The 12,197-nt window shown below is 42.6% G+C and overlaps 1 protein-coding gene across 1 annotated transcript in view; it reads left to right on the top strand.

Annotated features, from left to right (window-relative positions):
- Positions 1 to 5,381: 5,381 nt before the first annotated feature.
- Positions 5,382 to 12,197, top strand: part of nsmfa (NMDA receptor synaptonuclear signaling and neuronal migration factor a) — an 86,812-nt gene continuing 79,996 nt past the window's right edge. Inside the window, exon 1 of the mRNA XM_060934993.1 lies at positions 5,382 to 5,452. Within this exon, the coding sequence (XP_060790976.1) occupies positions 5,382 to 5,452 (71 nt within the window). The remainder of the gene's footprint in view (positions 5,453 to 12,197) is intronic.

Below are 12,197 nucleotides of genomic sequence, written 5' to 3' on the forward strand. Positions count from 1 at the left end.
GTAGGTGTGAATGTGAATGGTTGTCTGTGTCTATGTGTCAGCCCTGTGATGACCTGGCGACTTGTCCAGGGTGTACCCCGCCTTTCGCCCGTAAAAGAAGAAACCTTTATTCGTCACATGCACACTTCAAGCACAGTGAAATTCATCCTCTGCATTTAACCCATCTGAAACAGTGAACACACTCAGAGTAGTGGGCAGCCACACCAGAGCGCCCGGGGAGCAGTCAGGGGTCAGGCACCTTGCTCAAGGGCACCTCAGCCCAAGGCCGCCCCATGTCAACCTAACTGCATGTCTTTGGATTGTGGGGGAAACCGGAGCACCCGGAGAAAACCCACGCAGACACGGGGAGAACATGCAAACTCCACACAGAAAGGCCCTCGCTGGCCGCTGGGTTCGAACCTGGAACCTTCTTGCTGTGAGGCGACCGTGCCGCTCGTAGTCAGCTGGGATAGGCTCCAGCTTGCCTGCAACCCTGTAGAACAGGATAAAGCGGCTAGAGATAATGAGATGAGATCATTATCACAGGGTCGCAGGCAAGCTGGAGCCTATCCCAGCTGACTACGGGCGAAAGGCGGGGTACACCCTGGACAAGTCGCCAGGTCATCACAGGGCTGACACATAGACACAGACAGCCATTCACACTCACATTCACACCTACGGTCAATTTAGAGTCACCAGTTAACCTAACCTGCATGTCTTTGGACTGTGGGGGAAACCGGAGCACCCGGAGGAAACCCACGCGGACACGGGGAGAATATGCAAACTCCGCACAGAAAGGCCCTCGCCGGCCATGGGGCTCGAACCCAGACCTTGCTGTGAGGCGACAGCACTAACCACTACACCACCGTGCCGCCCAATATACCTTCATATAAATTTAAAAAAAAAAAAATTGGATCCAGGATATGCACTCTAATGAAGCTATAAAAGTTTGCTAGACTTTAACTCAGTGAATTTGAAGCTGTATAGATTAGACTAGATCATTCTGCCATTTTGACTATGGAATCAATTTTGTGCCAAAATGTTCATACAATACTTTTGAAATATCAAACAAAAACGACAAATCAAAATACAAAAAAAACAAAAAAGTCAATTTTTTTAGACTGGCAAACAAATTATTCGTGTAATCATGCAAAATATCAGTCTATTACTCTTCAGAAACCTTTTATTTTTGTTCTGCGGCTTTCTCAGTTTTGTTTGGGGTAATTTATTTTGGTTGCGATTCCAGCTTTCTCGACTTTTTGCTTGCAGTTTTGGCACAAACTTCACGTGTGGGTGGGCTGTCCAGGAATGCATTCCCATTGGCTAACTTGTGTTTGACTGACAGCTACGCTCAGCCATTCCCTACTCGGATTCTGGCGGACTGTTTGACGAGTGACCGATCCATTGACGGTAAACAAGGATCGAGTGGACTTCAGTGGCGACTATGATATTGAATTAATTCAACAAAGTGTAAGTGCGGGACAAATGTGTTGTATGTGTTGCAGTAGTACACATTATGCAGGTGTGTTTAACGTTAGCAAGACAGCTATTGGGGCGGCACGGTGGTGTAGTGGTTAGCGCTGTCGCCTCACAGCAAGAAGGTCCGGGTTCGAGCCCCGTGGCTGGCGAGGGCCTTTCTGTGTGGAGTTTGCATGTTCTCCCTGTGTCCGCGTGGGTTTCCTCCGGGTGCTCCGGTTTCCCCCACAGTCCAAAGACATGCAGGGCCCTGTACTACGAACGGAGGTTAACCTACCCAGAAGTAACCCAGGGTTCCCCCGCTAAACCGGGGTTGACAAAACCTGGTTATCTTGTTTGGGGTTAAACGGTACTACGACGCCAGTTATGAAGTTGATTTGTTGAACCTGGTTTAACCTAATCAGGGTTAATGTGCGTTCACGTTAAAGGGGAGGTTATCAGCGCAAATCACCACTGTTCACAATGGCACGGTCGCCGTACTTCACGGAGGAAGAATGCGCTGTCATAATGCGAAGCTACGAGGAGTTCAAAACAACATTAAGAGCAAAATCTAACACAGTGGCTGCCGATAAGGAGCGGCAAGCATGTTGGCAACGAATTGCCGATCGGGTAAATGCGTAAGTACATTCTCCCCTCTACATGTTCCAGGACAGAAGTATAGGATGAGAGAAAGCTTCATGATCAATCACAAGTCACAGAAAATGGTCCTTCGACGTGGCCCCAGTCATATATAGCTTGTTTAATGTCCGAAAAATCCTGAATAAAATTTGGTATGGTAAATTCATGGAGTAGCCTACTTAAGCTGATCTGTGCACAGAGTCACATGAATTAGGATGACTGACTGTTCAGTCCCTTTGACTAAGTTGGTGTATGTCCTGTGAACATTTCAGAGGCAACAGCAGTGCCAAACGCACCTGGCAACAAGTGAAAATGAAATATAAAAACATCATTCATAATGGTGTGTGCGCGCGTGCAAGCAAGCATTCATTTGTCTTTTATTTATTCAAGTTTTATCTGTTTGCCTAATAGTTCAAATTGTTTTGTATATAGTTTATAATGTTGTGATATTAATGATAATATTGTGGGAAAACTATTTTGCACGGACGTTCATTTAATTTATTCTATCGTCATTTTGTTTGTTCTATTTTTGTGTATTTTATTTATTTATCTGTTTGTCTAGTTCTATCTATTTTTCTAATAATATATTTTTTTGCATTAATAGTTTGTTTTTTCCTATTAAAATAATCTTGTGTTCTTGTTATAACTTTTATCTATTTATCTGACTGTTTAGTTGTATCTATTTTTGTTACAATTTCAATATTTTTAATATAGAAAGTTTTTGTTTTTTTCTATTAAAATGTTCGTGTGAGGCGGCACGGTGGTGTAGTGGTTAGCGCTGTCGCCTCACAGCAAGAAGGTCCTGGGTTCGAGCCCCGGGGCCGGCGAGGGCCTTTCTGTGTGGAGTTTGCATGTTCTCCCCGTGTCCGCGTGGGTTTCCTCCGGGTGCTCCGGTTTCCCCCACAGTCCAAAGACATGCAGGTTAGGTTAACTGGTGACTCTAAATTGACCGTAGGTGTGAGTGTGAATGGTTGTCTGTGTCTATGTGTCAGCCCTGTGATGACCTGGCGACTTGTCCAGGGTGTACCCCGCCTTTCGCCCGTAGTCAGCTGGGATAGGCTCCGGCTTGCCTGCGACCCTGTAGAAGGATAAAGCGGCTAGAGATAATGAGATGAGATGAGATGTTCGTGTGATAACTAGTTCTTGTGTTATATTTATTGTAGTTGTATCTATTTTGTATCTCAGACTTAAATATTTTTGTAAAACAAGTGTTTTTCTATAAAATATTATTGTGTTCTTGATAACTATGTTCTTGAGTGGGTTCTTTTTTTTTTTTTTTTTACAGAAAAGCCGTTCTGCATGGACATTCATTGAAGCCCTCATTGTTTTTTAATGGTTATTTATGAGCGTTTAGGGGTTACAATAATGTAAGTCTAGGTTGCTTTATATAAAAGGTATGTCCAGAAATATTGATGTCACTGTCTAAGCAGAGGGATCTGGCTTCTTTAGACGCTGTCTTCTTAAAACTGAATAAATATTTAAAAAGAGCCAAATGAGCCAGTCTTTTGAACGGCTCTTTTCAAAGATGCGGCTCCCATCAAAGAGCCATAAATCCCATCTCTAATCTGCGCTCTGATATCGCACGGGTCATCCAGGTACGCTGGCATTGTCTCTAGAGGAAATGTCGGTGGAGAGGTGGTGTTTAAAAAGGGTGTGGTTAATCGGAAACCTCGGGTTAACCAAGAACATAACCTGAGACGAGCAGGTTTGAGATGCAGCGTAAGTTGCCATGGCAGCATACCTCGGTTTGAACATAGCCAACTTTCGTAGTATGGGTTAATCGGGAAGTTACGCTGCACGTGATCAAGTTACTCTCGAAGTTACCCTGGTAAGCCAGAAAACCCGCTTCGTAGTACAGGGCCCAGGTTAGGTTAACTGGTGACTCTAAATTGACCGTAGGTGTGAATGTGAGTGTGTCTATGTGTCAGCCCTGTGATGACCTGGCGCATTTCGCCCGTAGTCAGCTGGGATAGGCTCCAGCTTGCCTGCGACCCTGTAGAACAGGGGTGTCAAACCTGATCCATAAAGGGCCTTGTGGCTGCAGGTTTTCATTCCAGCCATGCAGCAGCACACCTGACTTGGCTCATTCAATCAACTGAACTGTCTTCACACAGTCAAATACTTGCAGCCACACCCACCCTTGATTAAAGGGTGGGTGTGTCAGTTGATTGAATAAGCCAAATCAGGGTGCTGCTGCATGGCTGGAATGAAAACCTGCAGCCACACGGCCCTTTATGGATCAGGTTTGACACCCCTGCTGTAGAAGGATAAAGCGGCTAGAGATAATGAGATGAGAAGACAGCTATTATATTGGGTAGTGGAGCTAAGTCTAACATTTGACTTGCCACGAAACACCTGCATAATGTGCACTACTGCAACACATTTGTCCCGCACTTACACTTTGTTGAATTAATTCAATATCATAGTCGCCACTGAAGTCCACTCGATCCTTGTTTACCGTCAACGGATCGGTCACTCGTCAAACAGTCCGCCAGAATCCGAGTAGGGAATGGCTGAGCGTAGCTGTCAGTCAAACACAAGTTAGCCAATGGGAATGCATTCCTGGACAGCCCGCCCACACGTGAAGTTTGTGCCAAAACTGCAAGCAAAAAGTCGAGAAAGCTGGAATCGCAACCAAAATAAATTACCCCAAACAAAACTGAGAAAGCCGCGGAACAAAAATAAAAGGTTTCTGAAGAGTAACAGATGGATATTTTTTGCACGATTACACGAATAATTTGTGTGCCGGTCTTAAAAAAAAATTGACTTTTTTGTTTTTGTATTTTGATTTGTCGTTTTTGTTTGATATTTCAAAAGTATTGTATGAACATTTTGGCACAAAATTGATTCCATAGTCAAGACGACTGTTGTTTGGAACGATTCCGAAAACAAGCTCAGGCGCTGAAATTCCGTGACCATATTTGGCGTGGCGTGTTTGACACGCCCACCTTTTCCGCCAAGAGAAACAGACACGCCTCTTGTTACCTGGCGGTTGAATGGGGAGAAGAGAAAGGGGGCGGGGCGTCTGTGTGTGTGTGCTATTAATTTATTTATAATTCGTGTGTGTGCTTTTCTTCCGACTCTGTGCCAGAGTGCAGTGCAGTGCAGTGAAGAGAAGAACAGAACCCCAGCCAGCCAGGCGCAGCTCATGCTTCTGTTCTTCACATAGCTTACGCTTTTTGGCGAGGTTGTTTATTATTATTATTATTATTATTATTATTATTTTTCCTCCTCCTCTCGTGCATTTCTTTGCGTCGTGATCCTTTTGGAATGATCCGCTTTCTGACCGCCGTTGTTTCCATGCCAGCATGGGCACTGCCGTGTCCAAGAGGAGGAATCTGAGGAACGATGCCATTTCATCGGTGGCAGCAAAAGTTAGGTGAGCGCGAGCTTTTCGACTGGATGCGCGTGCACATGCGCATGCACAGCAGTCTGTCCCGTGTCTCTGTCTAAGCACGCGCATCATCTTGAACAGGACCGAATAGAACGCATCTGTTCTCGGTTTGTCTAAGTGATCATGATGTCATTTTATATTCTAGAGTAATGAATCATTTAATGCATCTTAACGTATCTGATAATAATCACTGTATTATCTAGTGTAGGATACTGTCCTGTAATGCAATGCAATGCAATGCATTCACTACACTACATAGCATAACATAACAGACTGTATTGCATGCATAATTTGCAACCCTTTGTTGTCCGTTATGACAGAAATGCACACCCTGATGTAGCTGCATGTGTGTCAGGTACCACTGCAGAGGCTCCTTTATGCATTAAGCTTTCAAAAGTAAGGAAGAAGGGTCTGGATGGAAATGGCATATGTGTTTAAAAGGTTATTCACCAAGTTGACCTTCTGATAGCATAGCTCATACTGTAGTATGGTACGTAGGACTGGCACTGATGGGCTAGGCTGATGCACTGACTGACAGAGGGTAAAAGACAGATCGGTCAATCCAGCCAGGAGTGCCTGGAGCTAATTGTGCCCCTGTTGAGTTATTGACATGAAGTAATCTTGTGATTTATTTACACAGCAATATTGGCATTGAGATTGTTCAGCTCTGCACCACATGCACACAGGCTGTTCTCTCTCTCACACGCGCACACACACACAGTGCATCATGTCCTAATTCTGGTTGTTCTGTGTGGTTTGTGCTGGTTAAGTAAAATTAGTGCGTCATAAATTTGGTGTCAATATTTCTTGAGAGAACCTATTTCATATGTCTTATTTTCCGAGAGAAGGTCATAGGTATAACCTTGCATCCATATCAGTCTAGCTCAGTGCTTTATTATCTAACTGTTGGGTACTTGGCATCCTCTCTGGTCAGGGTGTGTGTGTGTTGGGGTGATTAAAGGATAGAATCCCTGCTCAGTATGCAGGACAGATACATGTGCACATAGCTCTGCATACCGATTTCAGATGCAGGCTTGGAAAAATATAGTCAAGAAACACCGAGCACCCAGACTCATAACTACAGCACAGTGAGAACCCGGACTCAGATGAGCTTAGGGTGATTTCAGTTCTGAAAAAAAAAAAAAAATGAGGAATGCATTATTAATGCAAGTATGCCTCATCCAGCAAAGTAGTGAGTGTGTTTTCTTTGAAAATGAATAATTAGACTGGAAGTATGCCTGTAGCTCCAGGGCGGTTTCTTAGGATCAGTAACTCGCACAGAGTGAGAGGCAGAAATACTTGGCTGAAATGTGCAGATTTCACCACTTATATTTATTAATCACATCATGAGAGCTGTGCTGTAATATAGGGTCATACTCTGTAGGCAGGGAGGTATTTCCATATAACGTGCAACATTTTTTTTTTTCTTCCTTTTTGGTAATTCAGACTGTGTCAAATATTAAACTTTTACGTCATATCACATCATGATCTCAGGTCACTGGATTATTTGTTATAATAATCTTCTACCCGAAGTGTATTGGCAGTGGGAAAATATATATAAGGCTGCACGACGCTGTGGATGTTCTGCTGTCTGGTAATCAATAGCATGAACAGAGTTTATCTATTTCAAACCTTCCTACCGGTCACATCAAGCCCTGTTCCCATCTTGCCACACACACAGTCACTGTTCCCATCCATTCATTATCTGTAGTGGCTTATCCTGTACAGGGTCGCAGGCAAGCTGGAACCTGTCCCAGCTGACTATGGGCAAGAGGTGGGGTACACCCTGGACAAGTCGCCAGTTCATTGCAGGCCTCCCAACAATCCATTTTCTCAATTTCTTAACATAGCTGCTTGCACATCAGGGAAAAGTGTTTCTTCCTTTTTTGATGAATCTATTTTGGATGTCTCCTCCAAGCAGATGTCATTGGCATACCCTTGGATTTTAATTTGTAGACAACATGGTGTAATTAAAAGGGTCCATAGTGCTACATGGTCTTCAGGACACTCTTCGTCAGGACGAAAAAAAAAAAATTTGCATCCAAGCCCCCAGCCCAGTGTGAATCACCGCTCTAGGTAGAGGCTATTACCAGTTATTGGTAAGGATAAATGGCTTGTCCTGAACATGGATACCCTTAAAGAGTGATCAAAGACCTCTGCTGTTCGTCATGGTACCACTCGAAGCCTTTCAGCCTGGTTTATATGCCGAGTGGTTGAGTCATCAATGAGGATCTCCATCGCTCTCCCATGACGCACTTGCACCAGTGTGCAAATGAACACATGGTCATGTCTACCGAGAGCTGCCTGTTATTCCTCTCAACTGTATTTCTTCCAGGCAGTCATAAAACAACATCATGAAGGTGAAATAGAGGCCACTACATGTAGGTGGAATGTTTTTCTTCAACATTCAGCCAGGAAAAAAGTGAAAATAAGAGGCGGTTTATGATCTCTGCATGTTACCTCGACTATGGGTTTTCCTTTTTACAGTATTGGTTGGTTTTTAATGTACTTTGTTTGCTGTATTCCTCAAACTCAGAGCTGTGTTTTAATTAATGAACTGATGTCTTTGGCGTAAACTGGGAACGTTCTTAATCACTGCTGACACGGGCAATTAAACAAAGTGCAGACAAAATCAATATTGTGTATCTTTTAAAGAAATGGTTTGGCACAGAAACTGAATTTCTGACTTCCACTTAACATAAATGTTGGCGATCAATTAATACTTCTGTATTTATGCTTCTTTCGTTTTTCACTGACGCGTGGGAAGTATCGCAAAAGTAGTAAATCATAAGACATCTTCACAATATAGTATATACCTTTACATTACTATATATTTTGATTAGGTTTGGCTAAAAAAACAGGGTGGCACGGTGGTGTAGTGGTTAGCGCTGTCGCCTCACAATAAGAAGGCCCGGGTTCGAGCCCTGTGGCCGGCGAGGGCCTTTCTGTGCGGAGTTTGCATGTTCTCCCCGTGTCCGCGTGGGTTTCCTCCGGGTGCTCCGGTTTCCCCCACAGTCCAAAGACATGCAGGTTAGGTTAACTGGTGACTCTAAATTGACCGTAGGTGTGAATGTGCGTGTGAATGGTTGTCTGTGTCTGTGTCAGCCCTGTGATGACCTGGCGACTTGTCCAGGGTGTACCCCGCCTTTCGCCCGTAGTCAGCTGGGATAGGCTCCAGCTTGCCTGTGACCCTGTAGAACAGGATAAAGCGGCTAGAGATAATGAGAATGGCTAAAAAAAAAAAAAAACCTTCAAGGGTTACTATAATTTCAAAGGACCACCATTTTTAAAAACCCAAATATTTCACGAGGGAAAATGGAACAATTTGGACTAAAATAGTTCTTAAAGTCCAGTCAGTTCCTTGTTATAAAAGTACTGACGCTTAATGATTAGGACAATACTTAGAAAAGTTCATCCTGATGCTTTTATACCATGCCATGCATAAGTATTCACCCCCTTGAACTTCTGTAGTATTAACATCTGGAACCTAAATTAACTTTCCGAATGTACAGTCCTGTGCACATGCATAGAAATGCTGTAGATCAAAAATGGCTTAAAAATAAATAATGAAATTAAATGTTTCAACATTAAAAAAAAACTATAAACAGTAATCAGTAAACTGTAAAAAATGAAACAAAAGTCAATATTTGGTGTGAGACGACCCTTTTTTTTTTTAAAGCAGTCTCGGGTACAATGAGTGCAGTTTTATAATGAAATGAGCTGTAGGGTTTACTGAGCGTCTTACAGAACCAGCCACAGTTCTTCTGGACACTTTGACTGTCACACTCGCTTTTTAATTTTGCACCAAAACCCAGCAGCCTTCATTATGTTTTCATTTTTAATCTGAAATGTGGTATTTTATGGAATATGCTGCTCAGATACAAAAAAAAAAAAAAATCTGTAAAATTTAATTTTGTGCTGGAAAACTAGCGTTTGGAACTCTAAAATGTTTTTGTCCTGACTTGATAACGTAAAAGTCATAAAATAGAAATCTATAACAAAGTTTGTATGAAGAAAAAAATTAGGGTGCCTCGGACTTTTGCACAGTACTGTATGTTATCATATTCAGGTGAAAAGTGGCCAAAAAAAGCAATAAAGTTTGCAAATATAGTTACCAAGCAAAAAAAAATTTAAAACACTTAAATTAGTTCTAATGGAGCTAGTTGTTATTAGAATTCTCTGAAGTAACTCAATGGAGTCCATTCATGTGCAATTAAATGTTCTCAATATAAACACACCTGGGCGGCACGGTGGTGTAGTGGTTAGCGCTGTCGCCTCACAGCAAGAAGGTCCGGGTTCGAGCCCCATGGCCGGCGAGGGCCTTTCTGTGTGGAGTTTGCATGTTCTCCCCGTGTCCGCGTGGGTTTCCTCCGGGTGCTCCGGTTTCCCCCACAGTCCAAAGACATGCAGGTTAGGTTAACTGGTGACTCTAAATTGACCGTAGGTGTGAATGTGAGTGTGAATGGTTGTCTGTGTCTATGTGTCAGCCCTGTGATGACCTGGCGACTTGTCCAGGGTGTACCCCGCCTTTCGCCCGTAGTCAGCTGGGATAGGCTCCAGCTTGCCTGCGACCCTGTAGAACAGGATAAAGTGGCTAGAGATAATGAGATGAGATAAATACACTTTTTTTCCTGCAAGAACTCTGATTTTTGTTCAAGAACAAGTCTAAATGAATATCATCATGAAGAACAAGGAGCTAAGGTGCTACCAAAACAAGTCGGGAACAAAGTCCTGGAGCAGGATTAGATCATAGAAAATATCTGAAACTTTGAACATTATTTATATGAGTAGTTGTGTTTTACTTGAGTAAAGAACTTGGGTACTTTTTTAATCTTTGTACACTAAAATATCATGAACTTTAGTATTTTTGAATATCTCTTCGTGGGGTAGGCTTCATCTCCCAGAATTTGAGGAATGAACTATACCAGAAAGCTGGAAGTTTCTTCTATCCTGTATCTCCATTGGAGAAAAGGGCCATTAGTCTTGATGTTTTCCATCCACCTGTCCTTGTTACAAGTTTCGTTCTGGATACAACACAGTGGCAAATCATTACTATCAGAGCTGGGACTTCAGCTGAGCCAAAACTTAGCCAGACACACCAAAAAACCAACAGGTCAAGTATTTTGCAAGGGATTAGTGGCAGGCTGCCAGGTCGCTCTACTCTGTGTAGTTGTCGATGTTGATTTTAAAATTAACTCAATAAATTACACAGCGACATGAATGAGTGAAAAGTACTGTGATGAGCTGCGTGGAAGAAGAATCTGGAGACAGAAATCATAGTTTCTTGGTCGTTAGCCTGTGCTACTTGCTCTCGATAGCACTGGCTTGACCGCTTTGTTCGCTAACACTACTGATGAACGCTACACCAGCTGGAAGGTGACTTCACTGCTGTGCTGACGGCGCCGACTTGCGGTTAAACTAGCTTTGGTCTTCAAGAAGGCTTAGCGTGATAAATTTCTGGGCCCTCTCATGATCAATCAAAATCTGATTGGTTAATTAATCTGTCACTTTATACATAAACATACACTGCTATGGCCTTCTGTGCAGTGAAGTCCTAACCAATGAGTGAGCCAGCTCTAAACTCTTCTCAGCCTAGACACAACAAACAAATCTGATTGGATAACTCAATTTTAATGTTTTCAGGACAGTAACCTTTTAATTTCTTAAGCAAATTTGATAGACAACGAGGCCAAATTAGAAGAGAATAATTATAATAAAATTATGAAAGAACTAAACAAAGAAATTAAATATAATATTTGAAATGCTGGGGCAGCACGGTGGTGTAGTGGTTAGCGCTGTCGCCTCACAGCAAGAAGGTCCGGGTTCGAGCCCCGTGGCCGGCGAGGGCCTTTCTGTGTGGAGTTTGCATGTTCTCCCCGTGGGTTTCCTCCGGGTGCTCCGGTTTCCCCCACAGTCCAAAGACATGCAGGTTAGGTTAACTGGTGACTCTAAATTGACCGTAGATGTGAATGTGAGTGTGAATGGTTGTCTGTGTCTATGTGTCAGCCCTGTGATGACCTGGCGACTTGTCCAGGGTGTACCCCGCCTTTCGCCCGTAGACAGCTGGGATAGGCTCCAGCTTGCCTGCGACCCTGTAGAACAGGATAAAGTGGCTACAGATAATGAGAGATGAGATTTGAAATGCTGATATTTTTAGGCCTTCTGTGAAGGCCAAGGAGGCCCTGACGGTTCCCCTCTGGTACGTTAAACTGCATCCCTGCCCTTATCAAAAAGAAGTTTACTTCAAGTTCATTTTATTAAGTATACTTAAGTAAAGTTAAAGTATATTTCCTTAAGTATACTTTTGTGTACCAAGTATACTGATACTAATGTACTTACAGTATACTTGTAAGTAAACTAATCTAATACTTCTTGGGACTAAATTGGCCCACTTTTTTAGTTTATAAAAAGTATACTTTAAGTTTAAGAGAAGTAAACTTTGAGTATACAACTAGTATTTTTTTTTTATTTTGTACTGCAAGTATACCACAAGTAAACTTGTATACTAATAGTTTACTAGTTCTATACCTGTAGTCCACTCTTTAGTTTACAAAAGCATACTTCATAGTATACTGGAAATATGCTATTGGTTTACTCGTTACACACTTCTAGTCCACTTTTTAGTTTACTAAAGTATACTTTGTAGTATACTGGAAATATACTATTAGTTACTGGTTATATACATCTCGTCCACTTTATAGTTTATAAAAGTATACTTTAATAGTATATT

This window comes from Neoarius graeffei, chromosome 12 (genome assembly GCF_027579695.1).
Source record: "Neoarius graeffei isolate fNeoGra1 chromosome 12, fNeoGra1.pri, whole genome shotgun sequence".
In the NCBI taxonomy this organism is placed as follows: domain Eukaryota; kingdom Metazoa; phylum Chordata; class Actinopteri; order Siluriformes; family Ariidae; genus Neoarius; species Neoarius graeffei.